The sequence below is a fragment of the Diadema antillarum genome, unplaced genomic scaffold (assembly GCF_040938485.1).
Source record: "Diadema antillarum isolate AM-2024a unplaced genomic scaffold, OU_Dant_1.0 seq00001649_RagTag, whole genome shotgun sequence".
Lineage (NCBI taxonomy): Eukaryota > Metazoa > Echinodermata > Echinoidea > Diadematoida > Diadematidae > Diadema > Diadema antillarum.
This window is the reverse complement of record NW_027272350.1, coordinates 23,580-44,999: the sequence shown is the minus strand read 5'-3', so window position 1 is coordinate 44,999 and position 21,420 is coordinate 23,580. Positions and strand designations below refer to the sequence as shown.

Sequence of the window (21,420 nt, the reverse complement as noted above, 5' to 3'; positions counted from 1 at the left end):
AAAACGCCTTCAGATCATTTGATCACTCTCATTTTATTCATTTCATTCCTTACACTTGATGAGTCGAGAACCCTGTGTCCCTGGCCAAACCGAATACTATATTGGGGCTTGAAGGACAATTCCATGAGAAATTTAGCCAATTCTGATTAACAAAATAGAGTAACTCTGCAAAATTTTCTTTCCAAAGATACAGTAGTCAGAGTAAAGGAATGACCCTCTTGACAATGCCGTGACAAATTTAGCCACTTCTGATTAACAGAATGGAGTGACTCTGCAATTTTTCTTTCCAAAGATATTCAGAGTAACAGAATGACCCTCTACATCGTGTAGAGTTTGACTATGATGGGAATCTGGCATTTTATGGATCAAGGGTGACAGTGTTTGGTCCAGTACGCCATATGCCTGGATGAGTTGGAAAGGATCATAGATAAAACAAATCCACAGCATTCCTCACAGTATATTCCTGGTATTCTACCCATACCTCCTTGAAAACTGAGTTGCACATGATTAGTTCATCATAAAACATTTTAGTTACGTTTACATGCAGTTGCCAAACTTGAAGTTTAGGTTGAAAACTTAATTGTCGATGATTAGCTGCACTCGTGAATTCACAACGCGGGTTCACAAGCGCACCTAAACTTTAAGTTACAACTTATGAACGAATCCCACTTGATGATTACACTGGAAGCGCAGTCTTTGCTAGATGACCTTACGCCCAATTCATACAAAATAGCGCAGCTGGGGGTTGACCTGGATGCGAATGAAAAGTGAGGTTCACGCTAACTTACAAGCTTGTTGATTATTGTGTCCACACGGAGAGAAACTACAAGTGGGGAACCCCCGTGGCTCATGGAGAGAGCGTAAACCCAAAATGTCTTGTGGTTCTATTCATCGACTAAGCTTTAAGACTGCTAACTTTAGAGTGCATCCACACGTTGCTAAACTACAAGCTAATCATAGAGAGTTAAGTTTTCGACCTAAACTTAAAGTTTAGAAACAGCATGTGAACCTTACTTTTGATGCGAGCTTTGTGTTGACAGGAGCACTGGCAATAATTTGTGTGACCTTGTATGAGATACAAGGAGATTTAGCCTCGGTGCCATTACACTTAACATTATTGAGGAGAATGTATACTACGTGTCGTACTACAGAATGAAATGCATATTGCAAGTATCAGACATGGTCAGTTTTTGTATCTAGAACAAACACAGAATTGTCTTTGTTTCTGTCCCTTTGTACGTGGCCTTCTATCTACATTTGTACCTGTCCATCAATCTACTTTAAAATGTGTTCATACATGGAATAGCACCCTTTATCTCTTTGTCTAGTATCTGCTTGCACTCATGCTATCATGATTATAAAGAGTGTAGGGAATTCAGTTCTTTTGTGAACAAAAAACCCCACCAAAATAGAAATCTTGAAATGTATGTCATAAGTATTATCAACATGAGTGAATATTTTTGCACAACTGAGTCCTAGAGTTGGCCCACATTGTACTTGGAAAGATGAAAATAGCACATTTCATGCTCTCTTTAAATGAATGAATTCATGTCAACAAAACAAAATATCTGCATGTTCTTTACCTCTGCATCTGTATCCCACAGATTAAAATTTCCTACATGTACTTGGAAAAAGATCATATTTTCTGTCTACCCTTCTCTCTCTTTCATTTCCAAGAGAGATAGAACTATTTAATTGACATGGGCTTTACGCTTGGATGTGGCTGGAACAGGCCTCGGCAAAACTACTGCAAAAGCTGCTATTTTTCACGAGGGTTTAATTTTCACAAATTTTGCGAATCACTGTTGAGCCACGAGTAATACAACACATGTAAATAATACCCCATGATCTTGATCGCACAGGACTTACGGGCAGGCATTAGTGCACTAACGATAGCCTCAGAGTCATATCGCAAATTAAAACACCATCTTGAGAAAATGTCTGTGACCTCATTTGTGAAAATATCTGTATGCGAAAATAACAGCTTTTACAGTAACTGCAAATTGAAGAGTCTTACTGGATGAAGTCTTTCTACATGTCACATTCAAATGAAAAGCCAAACTGCCCCCAAATTTGAAGGTGGTAGTTCTTTCATCACCTTTATCAAGGCAAAAGGCACTGTTCTGGACAGTGAGACATGTATAAAACCGATCCATGGTAGAGACTTAGGGTAAATCAATATTGGGGGCAGTAGCCATCTTTTGCAACTCCGCTTCAATCTGTTTCTTTTGCCACAGTCTCACAGATCATTTGATCCGCAGTGTAGAACAGCAATGGAGTGGGGTAGAAACCAAATCATCAAATACTGATTACTCACTGGTGCAATGAACTCCCTACAGCTGTGGTGTGCAAACAGATTCGCCTCACTCTGACAAATACGCGTCACCAGTGATGCAACTGCCGAACAAAACAAAATACAGAGAGTCTTCAATGTTCCGGTACTTTCCAATTCTCCACTGTTGCTTGAACGGCAATCGTGTGCCATACGACAAGAAGGAATGTTGCCTTTGAAGGAGATCATCATCCCCAAATTGTTCAACATGTAGCATTCCATAATTATGTCCTTTTGCGCTGAAGTGTTCGTACAAGGAGAAATGCGGCAGCTATAATAGCGTGTCCTCGTTCCTGAGGTACTCCCCGATGTCGGACTGGTGGAAGACCACGATGCCCATGGGATCTGCATGCCGACACTCCTGGGTTGACTTTGCAGCCACACCAAAGCCCTTGGAAGATTTCAGAAAGTAAAAGGACCGAGTCAAATTTGACATTGTGAGGCCTGAAGAGGCATACACTTGATTATAGGATGATCTAAGTCTGACTTTTTAAAAAATCAATTCGTTGCTGTCTTTACATAAAATGATAACTCAAACTGTTAGCTTTGTGATAGAGCAGTGGCATCATCTACAAACAGAGTATTCTTTTGTATGCATTTTCTTTTTCGCTGCAAATTACACAGTCACACAAGTCCACTAACAGTTAACTTACAGCATCATTATTGCCGTGTGCAGTATTATGCTTCCACCACTTCATAACTTTTTTTTTTGCACTGCTGATACACTTATCACCATCCCATATTTATAGCTGAGCTAACAGATATCTTTACACGGGTATTTCATTACTATCACTATCCACATGCAGTTGGAGAAAGCAACCACCATCAAGGGCATAGCAGAGACACTAATGTTAAAGAACTGTGTATGCAAACTTGAAAGAAAAAAAAAATCTGGATTACGAGAAAAGTCCTGATTAGCATCCAGAACTTATTTCCAGTAACTGTTCCTACCACAGTGGAACTACAGTCCTTTTAGAATATCAAAATCCCATTCATAAACTTTACATGTAAATTGAATTACTACCAATAGACAAACAAATTCTGGCAGAAACATCATCTCTTTGTTCGAGTTAACAAATTGCTTGAGAGAGAGAGGTAGCTGACACTCACCAGTGGAACATCGCTCATGGAGTAGATGATGACTCCCTGGTATTTCTCCGTATTCTCCGTGATCCTACCCAGCCCGGACTTGAGGACGTGGTTGCCATAGAGGAAGGACTGCTCTGCACCGGGCTTCACCCACACTTTACACTGTTGGGATATACGGGAAGGCAAGATAATGAAATCAGAACAAAGATTTGATCAGAAGCACAAAAATAAGCAAACAAACCAACAAGCAAATAAAACCCCACCAAAAGAAAACAAAACAAAACAAAACAAAACAAAACAAAACAAACAACAGATTAAACAGATAGGCAAGATGTGATGCTGCAAGCTATTGCTTGTTTCCTGAAAAATAAATGTGCCAACAACTTTGTAGCTTTTAACAGTGAAACAAATCACACTAATGAACAAATGTTACTCACAAATTTTCATACACTGCACGGTATGTCCCGCAAAAAATTACAGTCAGATTTCCGCATTGATGACTTTCAATATGGTTACCGGTATACTGTCTGAATCCTGTTTCACGGTCTAAAAATATGGCATCTTGCCTACATTTTGCAGAAAACCTCATTCAATTTGGGAAAGTGGTCACAGAGAAATGGGGATCATTGTAATGCATGTCAGGGGTCTGTTTCTTCCAAATTTAGCACTTGAATGCTCTTGGAACTGCACATTAATGTGTGAACACAATGGACAGAACTTGGAGGAAAGGGATTCCTGTCATGCTCTACGAAGATCCTCATTTCTCTTTGACCACTGAAGCAAATCGGATGGGGTTTTCTGTAAGATAAGGGTAATAAGTTATAGTTTCATACTCTGAAATTGTATTTGGATTGAGTCAATATTTTTAAAGACATTATTGCGGAGGGTCTCCTTGTATTTTTTTTCTTTTTTTGTGGGGGGGGGGGGGGGGGGCATATGGTACATATCAAGCCAATCTGAATTCAATAAATCTAAATTATCCATCAAAAATATGCCTGAATCAAATAGAGGAACGATACATGCTTTGTAGAAATGAAACGTACCTTGGCATAGGGAGCTAGATAATCCAGCGCGGTGATGTGCAGTCTGAACTTCTTTGTCTTCGTGAACTTTCCGAAGCAAGTGCCAAAACTGATGAGGTGGTCCCTGCCCACACTGGCCGCTCTTCTCATGATCTCCTCACTTTGAAGAGAATGCACAGACATCAGAGGTGAAAAGGAATTAAAGTTTAAAGGCAAAATTTACCGTTAGCAGACGAAACAAAAACCCAGCATTAGTGCTTTAAAATACGTCTAAAATGTGAGTTACAGTTTTTGTAGGGATAGAATTGACCACGGTAAAAATATGAATCCGAATAAACGATGTTAAGTATTTTAAATACACAAAATGTGAACAATAGTTACAATAAAAATGTTTCCAGATTAAACCGTATACAAATATATGGTTTATTGAGAAAGCATATCTCCTTATATTTTAGGCTTTATTGCGAAAATTTTATATGGTAGGATGTTTTGTGATACAACAGACCTACGCATATGCATCAAAAGTGATACCTTGAACATTTTCTAAATCACTGCTCCCAAAGGTAAACAGGACCTTTGTGGCTTGGAGCCTCAAACTTTTGGTATCAAGCTTGGCTTTCTTTAGTAATCAGATAATCAGTAATCAGTTGATGCAGATATCCTACTTATCATAATAGCAGAAGAATACCCCATTGAGGACAGGCTGATTTTGCTACAACACGCATTTCCCATTCACTCTTGCCCGAGTATACTCGGGACTCATCCTCAACGGGTTAATCACATTCTGGTGCCATAGTGAGTTTGATCATAGATGAATTCTGTTGCGCTTGTTATTTCATTGACTAGTTATTTCACTGAGTGGTCATATATACATACCCAGTAATACTTGCTTTCTTTGGGTATCATGCTTGGGTATAAGGCTTGGCTTTCTTTACTAATCAGATACAGGGTGGTGCGGATGTCTAATTTACCATGATAGTAGAAGCTCCCGTTTGATTACATTCTGGTGCTCTAGTGAGTTTTAGATCATAGATGAATGCTGTTATGTTTTTCATTTCATTGACTGGTAACATCTATGCTGCAATGCTTGTGATCTTAAATAATCTACAAACTGTTGCATGTTCACATTCCTGGTATAAAGAAGTGCAAACTGTGCAGAAAATTTTCCACCACAGTGAAATATCCCACATTTACAGTAAATGCATATCATTTCCTTCATGTTTCATGGGCATCGTACTGCCATCATCTGTATTGCAGCATCATTGATCACCTATCATCATAGCCACTACAGCTATTTCTATTCTGCAGTCGGGTTACATACATTTTATTCAAATGTAGTCAGAATTCAACCAATGCCCAGATACTGCTTATCCTATGGGCATATAAAATTCTTACTTGTGCCAGTATACTGATTTGAATTTAAAATATACTTCATGAAACATGCATGCAAGTACCTTTGAAACACCATTCAGTGACATTTTTTAGCCAATACTATACAAGGGTAAGGCAGTAATTCATTAAATCTGCAGACATAGGTTGAAGTAAAGGTCACTATGTTTGGCAGATAATGATTCCAGATTGAGAAATTTACAAATTTACAAGAAAAAAGAAATAACCAAATACTAAAAAAATGCTGGTTATTTGGCAAACTACAGGATGCATTTTCTTTCTTCCAGGATTTTCTAAGCACTTACAGTTTGTAACTTACTACACTTCGCTCCAGAATGACCATTATGATTTATAGGAGGCCCACATGGCTGATTGGTATTACCTGACATAGAACACTCTGTCCTTGTGGTATCTGAAGCAGTACATGCCATCTGATCTGTCAATCAGGAGCTTGATGTTTTCACCAATACTGAGGGGATAAGAATATCAAAAGGCAAAACAAAATCTAAATATTATAGACATCTGAGGTATAACATTATTTGCATTCACAACTCATCATAAATTCTTCAAATATCCTTTTAAAAATGGATGCTTTTTTGGTTGTTGTTGTTTTTTTCTTCTTTTTTTTGGTTGTTGTTGTTTTTTTCTTTTTCTGTTTTTTTTTTTTTTTTTTTTTTTTTTTGGGGGGGGGGGGGGGGGGGGGGGAGCAGTTTGTTTGTTTGCCTTCAATTTGCCCATGGCCATGCCCCACATGAGACAAAGGTACAAATTAAACCGAAAACATAATGTCTTCGGCGACACTTGGTAGCAAAGGCATAAAAAGATAAAGAGTTGGCTTACTTCTACTGTAAATTTCATTATGACTCACAAGGCTGAGAAAACATGTGAGGGTGTACAATGTACATGTAGTCAACAGTTATAGCTACTCTAATTCATTCTGACTTGACTGATCATGCATGCCTACTGTCTACAGACTATTACACAGAATCTTGTCAGAGTTGGCATAGTTATGCTTTCTGGCATAATTTTAGACACTTCAGCATCTAGCATTTAATGCTAGGCATAATTTGTCTGTTTTTAGCATAATTCCAGCAAAATCTCTATACGTATGAGTTTGTGTACTGTGGTACTTTTTTTGTTTGTTAATTTGTCAGCTGATTTGAGGACAAACTGACGATAAAGTTATGAAGACCTGGTTTTTGTGACCAGTTTTCTTTTGTTTTTGTTTTTGTTTTTGTTTTTTTGCTTGCCAGCTGATTACAAATGATTGAGAGCGCCACAGTTTGGCATGTAGTATTTGAAGACCCTTTTTTCTTTCATTTTTGCATTTCAGCTGCTTGGGCAGCATAAATTTGAATATAGCAAAAAAAAAAAAAAAAATTGCGAGGACGATTGGGCACCACAAAGTGATTGCTACACCACGATTTACATGGCTCGACACTAACTTTTTTGTTTGGTGGCCCGATGGGGCCACCAAAATCCTAAATTTCAAATTTTTGGTGGCCCGAGAGAAAAATTTGGTGTAACGAAATAAAATACAATAACAAAACATTAAAGTCCTTTTTTTTAATGAGTCAAATATTTAAGATTTATGATAGTAAGAATTAGAAGTTGGACATATCTACTCATAATAAACTTCAACAAACTTGCAACACTCACTCTCAGGCATTCATTCAGTCCTTTTCATCCATCCTTTGAACAAATTTAACTGCTAATTTCCGGCACAAAAAGTTACGAATTTATTGACATACTTTGCAAAAAAAATTTGGTGGCCCGAGGCGGGCCACCAAATTTGCCCTTTTTGAAATTTGGTGGCCCGACTTTCATTTTTTGGTGGCCCCGGGCCACCGGGCCACGTTAGTGTCGAGCCCTGATTATAACTATATATACAAGCTGTATCTATAATCCCTACTATCATCATTTTCTGTGTTAGCCATTTATTTGGCTCAACTTGTGGCAAAAAAGAAAGAAACAAAACAAACACAATTTTCTTTTTATTTGCTTGTCAGCTGATGATGCTATGTGACATAATTTCATGGCAATTCAGCATAATTTTAGGTCGCCTCAACAAGCAAAATCCCATTTTCTACGCTGGTCATACGGGCCATATGATACGGCATACTAGCCTGGTGCATACACACACACAGACTGTGGTGAAAAGTGAAAAACGTTCTGATGCATCTACGAAAATTATAAGCAAATATAAAACTAATACACGAATAGAAAATTGTATCATTAAACTTAATTTACATTTCTAGTACCGTAGGTCTAGTAGATCAGGATCCAGAGTCACTAGAGTAAAATATCCATTTGCGGCAGTTTAACCCTAAAAAGACTGGGGGGGGGGGGCCTAAAAGGCCCCCCCTCGACATTTCGCGCGATTATCCAGCAACACGCAATGCTCTCGCCGCGATGCTCTATGACTTTTTTCTTTCGAGTTTCCCGCACATTATGACACCTAATTTGTGACGCCCAGGGGTACGGTTCTGAAGTTACATAACTTTTTGTATGTGCACGTGAGACCGAAAATGGCTCAAAAATGTGATTTTGTGTACAAAGTCAATACAAATTGAGTTTTATCACATGGTTCATATAAATATGCTTATTTTTACTCTCAATGGCTAAAATCAATTTGTTTTAGTAGTATTATGCTTCAAAAAAGGTCTGCCACAAATTTTGCTGAAAAAAACAACAAAAACAAAAGGTCAAAAAACAAGGAAATACATAAGAAATTCATAAAACAATAAAATAAATAAGAAATTAATTTTGATACCAAATTTTTTTTCAAGTACATTTGCTAAGAATGCCACAAAGAATATCCAGACCAAAAATGAGCACTTTTGGAGCTTTATTTACTGATTTAGATCAAAAAGTCTGATTTCTCGCATATATTAGCATAATTAATCAAAATAAAATAAAAGAAGACTATTTTGGAAAATTTAAATATGCGATCTTGTAGATTACATCGCACATTACCATTGTGCAAATTTCAGCGGCGATCGCGCGATCCATGGCCGAGATCTTAAGGGGGGGCCCTTTAGGGCCCCCCCCCCCCAGTCTTTCGAGCTACCAAAATAGCCCAGTCTTTTTTAATAGGGTTAAGCATTGTTAAGGGTTTTTCCAACTTGTAAACAAATCAGGCAAATTATTTTCAACCATTTCATACGTGTATATCATAGACAAGATTATTCATTAATGCAATTGTTTTCATAAAAGAAATTTACCATTGACCAACGCAGTTTTCATGATTTACCAGGGCAAAACCCGGCACAATTTTCGCTGATAAGGGCGATATGCGACGTAGTAGTTCTGCTTGCGGCACGATTTACAATCCCTATGCAATACGCGCGTGCTCCGCGATCTTTAGTTGAACGCCTTCACATGTCTAGCGCCGCAAACATTGCGTAAGCGCCAATTCCCATTGCGAAAGCACGTGAAAATAGCGGACGCACATGCATTGGCCGCAAACAAGATCGCAATTCTGGCGGTGTTGTTGAAGTCTTTCTCGTGTTTTTCTGAATTTTTTCGATGGCAACATCCACTTTCCGAACAAAAATGGCGGCCCACATCGGCTCGTGAAAGTTCTATTTTATGTAAGGATATGTTTTCAAAATCCATGAGCATCGGGAAAATGACAAAAAATCAAGTTTCTTGGACCATTATTTCTTAATTGTTATGTTAAGAAGTACCGAAAATTTTATTTTGGATGTGATATGTTGTCATTTAGGTGAGAAAATTTCACTTTCGTCAGAGATCGTGCCCATTTTATCGGTTGGTTTTTGTTGATTGCTAGTGTGTTAGTATATGTGTGGTGTGCATGTAACAGTGCAATGCTTTGTTTAGCCGTATATTACCGTGTACCTACCGCGAACGGCTGCACGGCTGCTTACTGCCGCAGTTACTCTATTCGGGATTTATATCGATTCATCATCATGATCACTCATCACTGTCACATTGCATTGACATTTGTTCATTGTTGTTAATTTTTTTTTATGTCTTCTTCTTCTTCTTCTTGTCAGTAGTCTGCTTCCTTCAACCTTGAAGATTCTTGCAGAACTTGAACCCGGTAGTGGTGATAGTGTGTGTCATAGGGGTAAGGACGTGAAGGTGCATGTGCCAATAATTTACAGGGTGCAAGTAAAAACTGCCTTGAATTTAGCTATTGCAGGGGTCGCACTTAACTTTTTTTTAACTAGCCAGGCGGACTACTTAGAATCAATTTTGACACTGAAGCAATAATTTGGCTAGCCAGACGGACTAGTAACCTCAGAATTTTATGATTTTTAGCTAGTCCGACGTGATTTTGGGTGGCCAATGGCCAGCGGACCATCGTTACTATTCGAACCCTGTATTGCTGCCTTCCGTCAGCAGGAGACGAAAGGCGTTAACTGAAGAGGCCGTCACAACATCGTCAGGGCGCACAGGGAGGGCATTCCAGGATCTAACACTCAGTTCTAGGGAAGAACGAGTTTTGGTGCGGTGGTGTTGACTGTTGTGTCTGGGCTGGGGTCTAACTAAGCGTCACTGCCGTCAGTCAGACGGCATGGACAGTGCAGTTCCAGCCTAGCCTTTTGGCCTTACGATAGCTATAGCCATAGGGTTTGTTTCAGTCTAATAAAAGTCATATAATACACTGTGGTTATGACGTTAGTCTCCTTAATATAATCATAAAGGCAGCCTGCCGGTCGTCGTTAAATATTATACATGTTTATTTTGATGTTGGCGTGTGTTGTATTTGTTTAGTCCGGCCTATCTGGCAAACACAAAAAATAAGGTATGGGACCAAGGAGAGACAAGCATGTTTCACTTCAACAACAAACAACGTAACATTTTTGAAGCACTTTGCAGACAGGAATACTTACTATTTTGACAGCTTTTCGAACAGTAATTTTGTCTCTTCTTCTGTCAATGGACGCATATTGCTGTTTTGGACGTGTAATGCTGCTGCTGAAGAAATTTGTTTATCACCCCGTCGTCAGATCGTGATGCCTCGCGTGTTGCACGTTCGTGACCTTTGGCAGAATGCTCACTTCCGCTTCCGGTGTACTCTTATGTTGCCCAGCGACGCTACGCTTGTTTCCGGTAAATCGTGTGCGCTGCATAGCTGCATGCATGCTGCATGCTAGCCAGGTGGATACGTACAAACTTCGAACGGGCCGGAAGCCGCCGGCATGCTGGCATGAACAGGGTGGGTACACGTATAGCGTACTGTACCAACTTAATCACTTTGACAACTGGGGAAAATCGCATGCCTGCGTGACGACACGTAGGCAGCTGTCTGTGCTGTGCCAGATTGCAGAGAGCTGTCCCCTTTCCCCCCTTTTTTACACCTTCCTTGGCAGGGAGCACAAAACATTCAAGATGAAACCCCAGAACAAACAAGGAGATATGTACGACGAGTTGACTGCGTGATCTCGACATTCTGATACATATTTCGTGCCGACACAGCACCGGGCAGGGCGGGTAAGCGAAGCCGTCGTGTTTTCGGATTGAATGTGTTACTGTTAGGCGTAGACTTCTAACCTGTTATTGAGAGGGTCAAGACTCAATGTCAAGAGCCTAATTCTATCGCAACCCTGAGCCCTCTCTATAGATCCTATTGGCTAGAGACATCCGTCAAAGTGAAAATAAAGAATGTTACAAAATGTTTAAATTAAACTCCTCCGAACAGATAGATTTTCATTTAACAGTTATGACGTTAGACACAACTATTTCAAGTTGATATGTTCTCAAAGTACCAAACCCATTATTATTTTTTTTTTTAGCATTTCTTTTGCTAGTATGAACTAAAGCACTGGGCATAATCATGATATAGTCCCCACCGCTGCGTGTCCGTAAAAACCCTACCTAACCCTATACCCTAACCCTAAACGCACGGGTGCACGCGCACTGGTGGGGATCTAGGTGGGGACTATATCACGATAATGCCAAGCACTGTTCAACACGGCACAGGTTAGATCTAATATCTTACTTAATACAAGGCGAGGTACCCTCTGTTTTCTTTTGCCCCATAACATAGATTCTATGTGTGTCACATAGACAATAATTGCAGTTGAGATTTCAAGATGCTCTTAATCATTGATTCCCTTATCATGCTTACATCTCTTATTTTTTTTTTTTTTTTTTTGGTGTGTGTGCTTTAATACAGCATTGCCATTGGATTGAGGTATAACCATGAAGGAACCCATATGATGTCAGCAACACTCGTCCAGCGGAACTCTACCCTCACAGATGTTTTGACCCCTGGTTCTCCATCGGTCAGCATCATTTCCCCAGTCATGGCTGTGTCCGTCTGCCGTCCAGTGCTGGCAGACGGGCTCCCTTCTCATCGAGGGGGCAGCGGCTCTCAGCGATCCAGGGCATCTTCGGCCAGATCCCTCCCAAGCCACATCCACTTCAAGGGACACAACAACGAGGCCGAATCGACGTCGCTCAGTCTTTCATCTTCCGTCCTGCAACCGTATCCGCCCATTAACTGCCTCCCCAGTGGCAAGGATATCCTGACGCTTCCCAAGATTCCAAGTTCGTCCAAGATATACAGCTCAGAGTCCCTGGGTGGCACCGCTACCATCGATGCAGCTGATGCCAGCCACGCGGGAGGCTCCGCCCCTCTGGACACACCCAACCCTCCAAGCATCTTCCCAAACTTCCGCGCCCTCCAGCGACTGGCTGCAAGTGCGAAGCTGAGAATCAACAGCCTTAAGTCCAAGGAGGCAAAGGCAGTCACTGCGATGCTGATCCAAGAGAAAAATGGTGGTGTAGGTAGTGAGGAAGCATCCCTCGGTAATCAGTCGAGTGGATGCATTCTTCAGGACAATGCAGCCCAGAGCAAATTGCATGATTTATCACGGTCTTCACAACAGGAAGATTCCGTCCAGTACACATTGAGTGATATCAATTCTACAGCTCAGCATGATGATGATGGTCCAAGTAAGTATATTTGGCATAAAAATATTGCTATTTACCCTTAATTTTGCCCATAACCTTATTAGTGTTTCATGTTTTGTTAGCTTACACACACAGTACAGTAGTAGGTGACAGTCACTAATTGCAACAGTGGTTATTGAATAAAAAAAAACATTCAGACTTGAATGAATCCAAATTCATATCTATACTTATGCTCAACTTTTTGGGAAAAGAAACCTCAGCAAGCTTCAACAGAATGGACAGCTCTAAGGATGTGTCATGCAACTGTTGAAAATTATGTGAAGAAAGTAAGTTTAGAAAAAAAGAAAAAAATAATGAGAGAAAGGACATGTATGGCCTACAATGTTGAACATGTGTTGAACTATACTCAATGAGCTGGCCATCAGTTAAAGACTTTAGTGGCCTTTTGTAGTTTTAAAATGCTCTTTTGAAAACTTTTGTTGTTCATACATGTGACATCTCACATGTTTTTCCATGCTTATTAGCATCTTTCTCTGCAAAAGACTTTTATGTCAAGTCCGATAATAAGTTGAAATAGATAACTATTGTGGATTATGCTTTATGAAGTCCTACAAAAAATTCTTCCCAAACAATTCATACCAAAATTGTATTGCACTTTTACCATTACACAGGCATCTCAGGAACTAAAGTCACACGATTTAAGAGGAGTAGATCTCGAAGGAGAGGTCGGAAAACCCCCGCAAGAAAAAAGAAATCCTCGCCTTCTCTACACGACGAAGACGATGTGTTGGGAAACTTCAACATGGTTTCGACTGTCACCCTGAACAATCGTTGGGAGAACAAGAAATTTCAGACATTTAGTACAAAGTACAACAAGAAATTCACCAGCAAGGCCAAGGTGAAGAACCATGCAAAGAATTCCAATAAGAGTGGCAAAGGAATGGCTCCAGTTGAAGTGGCCGAGACGACAAATGTGATAGACTCCATAACCACCCCTTTTAATGAGCAGCAAAAATCGGCTAACAATGGATTTGTTGTTGGAGGAGCTCCCACCCCCAGGATGGTCTTAGAACAAGCAGCTACCATCTACAGCTCTAAAAACCATGTGAGTGTGCGGTTGAGTCACCCCAAGAATTCCGGCGCGGACACACTCATCAAGAAGGTGTTCCTCTCGGAAAAGCAGTCGGGGACGCTGAGGGATTGTGGGAGGCTTGTTCCCTGTGCCCCGCCCACCTCCCCCACCCAGGAGCAGTTGGAGCAGTACGAGTATGTGCCGTCACTTACTGATTTAAGGGTAAGAAGAGTTTTTGGGCTAACCCCTACCATATTCTTCTCTATACACTTCATCAAGGCCACAATGTAAGATCATGTGAAATACCAAATGAAAATAGTAGTAAACTAGTGGCAAATGAAAATAGTAGTAAACTAGTGGCAAATGAAAATAGTAGTAAACTAGTGGCAAATGATACGCTTTACAACACCACAATTGTGAGACAATATTAGCACTTCCGTGATGTGCCGTTAGAAGCCTGGTAGATAGTTCAAATGTGCACATTACAAAGACAAGGAGATTCTAAGGATCCAACATATGTATGCACTACTCATACAGCTACAGCTGTACAACTGTACATTTCACTACTCAAATTGGACACATGTATACTAGCCTCCATACACATCCCAGGTATATAAATCGATCTTTTGACATAACATATTCCAAATCAAGTAATCATTCATATTCATTTGATATCAAGACTAGCTCTGTTTTATGTCACTGAAGAAGGGTCATTCCAATGCTCTGGATCTGCATATGACAGAGATTGTTTTCTTATACTTGAATCACTTTTGACTACAGTATGTGGTATTCAAAGGTTATATTTGTGGTAAAAACTTCCCCCTGCCATGTGCCACCCACAGAGTCAGCGTTCCCTAAAGGAGAAGCTGACAGTGATGGACTCGGAGGAGAAGAAGAAGCGTCAGAAGCAGCGAGAGGACCGGGCGAGGCAGGAGAAGCAGATGATGCGCTCCAACATCTGCGCCCTGAGGCAGCGGCAGCGGCTGGAGATCTACGCCCTGAACAAGATCATGACCCAGCTGGAGCACAGCCAGTTTGAGAAGTTCTGCGAGAGCATGAAGAAGGACAAGAAGTGAGCCATGTGTACTTCGGGGTTCAGGGAGCGCCTCATCATCTCCGTTGGAAGAGAGAATTGTGATACTGCCATGTGTGCCCTCGAGAGTACGTACATGTTTATATCGATCATGATATCAATCAATTTGTAAACAGACAGATCTGCAGGTCAGTCTGTCGACCCAGGACACATTTTTGAAAGCATGAAATGTGTCGTTTGGATACAATATATATGCCTCAGTTGCCAATGTTTTCATTTTTATATTCCTAGTATCATCTTGAGTCCCCTTTCAAAAGCTTAACACACACCAAACTCTCCTAAGTAGTATCAAGTCCATGCTCCAAATTGGCCATATATATATGAAATAAAGAATGAAAATGTTATTTCCTCTTCTTCCTTTCAAGTTCTTCCTTGCCCCTCACCCCCCCCCCCCCCAACAAAAAGAGAGAAAAAGAGTGCATATCAGCGTAGAATGCTTTGAATTTAAATGGTAGATGTTTTTCAGCCCATTACAGTTATTCTACACTTTCTCGCTGCATATTCTAGCAATTTTGTATTAGAAAGGGTTTTTGTGTAGTTTCCAAGCAAATGGGCATCCACACTACAGACAGACTCATCAAACACACATATACATTAAAATTGTCTCCATAGAGCATGCCTTAGAGGAAAGTGCTATCTTATATGCCACCTCGATCATTAATTAATGTCTGAAGTGTGAGTAGAATTAGTGAAAATGCTTTATTAGAAATGTTTGAATTGCTTTTTCTTTGTATGCTAGCTTTTCTGGTCCCAGAGAATTTTGTAGAGTTCTCTATAACCCACCCCTAGTCCAAATGGGCCTATGTACATTGTATATGGCAAAGTAACACACAAAGGCTGTTTGCTGTAACCTTGGTTAATGATGTCATAATCTGTTATGGACCCAGGCAGCTCTGTGCTTTGTTTCTGTGTTCACAACAGCAGATCATTCTAAATTCCAAATGTACAAGTTAATAGTTGTGTCAAATCATGTAAGTACATAACACTTACACACAGAAAAAAAAAAATCCCAAGATAAATCTGATGCACACATTCTTGTCTTTGGGCTGTTTTATATACTTTGTGTGAAGTGATCAAATATCGATGTGCATTGTATTTGTACCATATTAACAGTACTTTGCATTTTTTGTGGTATATACTTACCAAGCTATACACAATAATTGTGTACCATTCTGGTACTCAAATACTGATGCCTCAGATGGTGCAAGTGTATTATATTAGAATCATGTTCACTGTAGCAGGTGGTTGATAAAGACAAGATACAAACTGAGCAGTAATAAGATGGTAAGGATAAGTCTGCATTCTGAATCTCTAATTTTCTATCTACTACTTACTGACAAAATGTATTCTTTGCTGTAGAACTTATTTTGCTTTGGTAGATTGTGGTGCTGTTTGTATAGAGAAAAAAATGTAAACATTCTATATATGAAAATCACTATATTTTTAATCATGTTTGCCAAATTCAAATGCCATCATTCTGATTTTGTGCACTTTATACTGGTTTCAATCGCTTAATTGGGTATGGCGCATAAGAAAAAAAAATATACAAAGACTAACCATGAATCTTGAATTTGAGAGATTTTTTTTCTTTTTTCTACAGGTACACTATACCAAGTACTGTATACAAATATATTTTGTCAGTACATCATTTCAGAAAATGCATAGGGCTTAAAGGCACTTCGCAAGTGGTTGAATTTGCTATTGAGAACAAAAGTGACAGAATAAGAAAATATGTATTATCCCTTTTTAAGCAGCAGAACTAGCAGCTGCTCACCTTAGAGAAGATATTCATATATGGCATTCATGTTTTATAAGGGAGGCAATATTTTCTTGTATTAATGTAATATGCGCTTTGCTACAACCAGTTGACTACTTTGACTAATATGACACATACAGTATTGTCAACTTGAAAAATGTCAGATTTTTACTCTCAGAAAAACTTCTGGAAGCAATAATGTCATCATCCTGGAAAATTATGTGAACACAGATACAGGAATGGGGTTTCTACTATTAGCCAAGGCAGCATACAACTGCACATTCTGTATAAAGTGGATGAAGATGAAGTTATTATACCTACAAATGTACTGTTCAGCAGCTAACTTTAAAATATGAATTTTACACACAGTTTTATGCACTTGATGATTTGTTGCCTGTTCATGCTCCTTTGAACAAGCAAAATAAACATCACTCAATTTCAAGGATTAAAGAACAAAAAAAGGAGCAAGTTTCAAATGTTAACACAATTTACTGGTGAGAATCAAATAAAATATTGCAATAAAAAGTCAAGAAATCATAGTTGTGACTTGAATATTAAACAAACTTACTATACAAATATGCATACCTACGTTTGTAGGACTTAATACACGTATTTAAATTACTCATTGTATGTACACTACCTGTACTATGGAATGCATCGACACCTTCAAAATGGCGTTTTAACACAGTGCAATAGATACATGTATTAGATTTGCTATACGGATTGTCTCCCGCTGTTTGTGTTCATCAAATCGTGTCAAAATACCACATGTTGGAATACAGTTGTACACGTGTACATTTCTTTGTGTGCTTGAAAACAAAATGATCTCTTTATAATTTATTAAAGTAATATCTTTATTCCATCATAGGTACAAAATCCTATTTAGGCTATTATTTCTGATGAGAAGTAAATATTACTGTGTCTTCTTCCATGGATGAAGTATATGCTGTGGTAATAAGCCCTGTACATGTATGCTTGAGCAATTGACAAATAGGGATGATTTTTATTTATTTATTTTAATATTTGTTGTTGTTGAAAGGCCCGGCAATCTTCAAGAGTTCGGAGCTTCTACCATGTACCAGTATTTGTACACCTTCCAGTCATTGATCTGTGAAATTTCTTTCCAGAATGATATTACAGTGTAAGTTTTAGAATACCAAATGTCTCGATTGAAATTCTTGCTACACTTACATGGGTTGTCTTATTGCTTTATAGTCAATGGTGTTTTTTTTTCTCAATAAAATTAATATTTTAACATCTAATATGATAGTCTGGCAAATGACAGCAAAAAGCATACAAATGTAGGCAATAACTTGAGTGAGTGGTCTAACTTCCATCCCAGTCAAGGATAAAAATAATTTACAAAACTCTTAATATGATGGCCTGGCACATGACAATTAAAGGCACAGGCAACAGAGTGCATTATAAATGGGAAATGAAGTGGTGAATGATGGATTGTTCTCATACATATATCTATTATCCTCAATGTCACACAGAACCGGTTTCCCTTCTCTGGGGGCCCATTTCATAAAGCTGTTTGCAATTATTGTGACATTCAATTATGGCTGCTGCTATCATGACAAGTGATTGTGTCCTGGCTGCTGCCATGGCAACCGCTATTGTTAATACTTTGCAGTTATGCTATTACCTTTTTTATGATCAGAAATGAGCTTTCGAGCCATCACTGAAATTTTGCAAACTTTATATATGTGTACACATATAAGCTGCTGTATACAATGTATACTGTTGGAATTTAGATGATTAGTTGTTTTTTTTTCTGTGTGCTAGGTCAGATTCAGATGAATTTTGCATTTTTTTGCCTGTTGACATAATGTTACTACCAATTGATTGTGTAGATTCATGTGGATAAGTGGACAAAATATTTGTATGTTTGTATTTTTGTGATGGTAGCATTTGTGCAAATATTTCAACGTTCTCGAGCATTTTCTTTTTAAAATATTTTAACAGTTTGTAGATCCGATCCTTCAAAAGAAACTTCTACAGTTTCAACCTTCCTTCTTTCCAGGACTCCTGCTTCTCCGGGCAATTGTCGTATTTCCCACGCAAGAGTTTCCTGTTGGCAAATTGAGCTCGGTTACATCAAGTATTGGGGTGTTTCCATGGTTATCATAATTGAAGATAAAATAAAAAATGACTGTATTTGCCAATCAGATGAGGAAAGACATGACATGTACCTTAGATATCACTTGTCGTAAGAACTGATGTTGAACAGCAAACCCCTAAGCATACTGTTGGTGTTCCGTCCAGAGGATGCATGGGTCTTCCGTGACAGATTGGCGATGTGGAAAAATGATCTCTGGATACATTATTCTGTTTTCTTTTTATGTTTGTTATCAAAGGGAAGTCACAGCCAGAAAGTATTCATTCACATTTTCACATTTGTCTGCTCTCCATTTGGAATTTTCATTTTACTGTATAAGCTGTTATTTTTGTGAGGGTTTAATTTTCGCCAACTACGCGAATCACTGTTGGATCGTGAATTTAACAACAGGCGAAAATGTTGCCATACGCTATGGTGGCAATGCATTTATGATTTGTTGTCGATTCGCGAAAACAAAATCGTGCGAAAATGTCTGTGACCTCCTAATTCGCAAAAATATTTGTATGCCAAAATAACAGCTTATACAGTAGCTTATAAGTGCCAACATCAGTAGGCATACAAACTACTGATTCAGAAGTTAATACTAACAGTAGGCCTACTTCTTCCTGTAAGTTACGCTACTCCATGGCAGTTATGGAATCATGAGAATTATATACAAGTGGATATGATTTCTCTCTTGTTACTGCAGTGCAGTATTTCTGAGATATACTTTGAATATCAGAGATGGGCTAAATGTTTCTTTTTTTTTGGGCAAGTTTTATTACACATTGCAAGCGCATGTTTTCATGACACAAAGGTACCACTTTGGATGAGCATTTTCGTAGTTTCTGTGTACCCATTGTCTTTCATGTCAGCCTTGTTTGAACACTGTATGCAGCATTTTTTTCTTCCTTTGTTTCCTTTTTTAAATGTGGTGATGTGTCATGAAATAAATGCATCATTAATCTAAGTAAAAACCAAAATAAACAAAGCTGCGATTCTTCTGGTGTTTATTATGTGTGTTGGAGGTCGTCTTGAACTTGTAAGTTTTGAAGTTTGGAACTTAGAGTACGTCATGGAAAAATTTTTCCAACATGCCACTGTAGCATCAGTCATTCTGATCGGGTTTCAAACTTGCAATTCCACAAAATTTCACACACTGTCCCGCGGTAAGGACATACACGAAGGGTCTCTTGTACAGTATATGTATGTGAGACACAACTCATGTACCACTTACGCAAAAGGTTCCACTTTGGATCTTGCAAAGATCAAGGTGTAAAACCCAGTGAAGCGTTCAGTCCTGGAATGGTGTGTGTGTGTGTGTGTGTATGGGGGGGGGGGGGGGTATTGCTTCTTACAGGATAACCTATCATATATCAATAAATACACAAGACATCAATTTAACATTGAATTTTATTTCAGTCATTTATTAGATTCAACAGATATCGGCATACCTTCTTGGCAAGATGTGATTTAGTTACATATTTTCGCAGCAATTATGAACTCGCATAATATTGTCAGCGTCTGTCGGCATGCACTGTAATAGCTCACGGTGAGTTGCCCTTCTCTGAAATCATCAATCTGCCTACAGCCACTTCACTTGTGCATTTGTGCAGGCATATGTTGTGTGTGTGTGTGTGTGTGTGTGTCGGGGGGGGGGGGCAGGAGGGGGGTGATGGTGTGCAAAAATGCATGTGTGATTCCTCACCTGGGTAATATCATCCATGCTGTACCTCCCAACTCGAGAATTTGTGACCGTGCACCTCAAAACGAACATAAAGTCGCACACACTGATTTTGCGTGAGGACTGAAAATAAATGAAATGGGTCAACCTAGCTGAACTTGACTTTTTTCTATTTTCTGAAAGAGCGGGTCTTCTTTTACATTATGCTGAAATTTGGTATTATAAAACGGGCAGGAAAGTGTGTTTTTTTAGCAGTTTATCTCGAACATTTTTGGTAGAATAGCGTGATTAGGTGTGTCTTTAGAATCCCTTTTTCATTTCTGAAAAACCTTGTCCACACTCTTCACTTTCAACTCTAATAACTTTTGAAAGGATAGTGCTACTGCTTTGAAAGTTGGCATTAATTATGGACAGAATGTGTTAATGAGGCATGCTTAATTTCAGTTTAATTGGATAATCCCTTCATTGTTATTACTCTGGTGGTTTACTTCCTGTGTTTTGTCCCATTCATCGCACAGCCAGCACGGTTTGGTAAAGATTAAGCGCTTGAATAGACACTGTACTTCAGAGCCTCTTTTCTCAGTTCACACTTTTCCTGAGTTTGTGCTTTCTTTCCAATATGTAGATAGGTTAAGAGAGTCCATTTGATTTGAGTTATACATCATTTTAAAGCTTAAAGTCTGCTCTTTCAGAATATGGTCTTAACTAAAAATTCATGTCTGGCGACTTTTTGTTTGTTTTGAGGTGCAGGGTCACATTTAATCTCCAATGATAGTGTGTAAAATTGCTCATGCTACACCAACACTTTGGAACTCCCTACGAAACCCACTAAAGGGGTCTGATGACAGTTGACAGTTTTAATGTACAAAATTGCGTACACATGTATGTATTCACTAAATTTGAATAAACCCACATAAATATACTGACATATCAAAAATTCTGAGCTGTCATGTACGCTCACAATAATTATTGTAAGTCTATATATTGTAAGTGC

The 21,420-nt window shown here is 39.0% G+C and overlaps 2 protein-coding genes across 2 annotated transcripts; one reads left to right on the top strand and one right to left on the bottom strand.

Annotated features, from left to right (window-relative positions):
- Positions 1–1,939: 1,939 nt before the first annotated feature.
- LOC139711359 (60S ribosome subunit biogenesis protein NIP7 homolog) lies at positions 1,940–10,750 on the bottom strand. Its single transcript, XM_071623250.1, has 5 exons — positions 10,695–10,750; positions 6,215–6,301; positions 4,465–4,603; positions 3,443–3,583; positions 1,940–2,723 (listed from the first exon to the last, which is right to left on the bottom strand). Exons 1-5 carry the CDS (start codon positions 10,748–10,750, stop codon positions 2,604–2,606), a joined length of 543 nt encoding a protein of 180 aa, XP_071479351.1. The 3' UTR covers positions 1,940–2,603.
- A 1,273-nt stretch (positions 10,751–12,023) lies between these two features.
- Positions 12,024–14,868, top strand: LOC139711362 (uncharacterized). The gene is made up of 3 exons (XM_071623252.1): positions 12,024–12,762; positions 13,392–14,014; positions 14,635–14,868. The coding sequence occupies exons 1-3, from the start codon at positions 12,024–12,026 to the stop codon at positions 14,866–14,868; spliced, it is 1,596 nt and encodes a 531-aa protein (XP_071479353.1).
- The last annotated feature ends 6,552 nt before the right edge of the window (positions 14,869–21,420 follow it).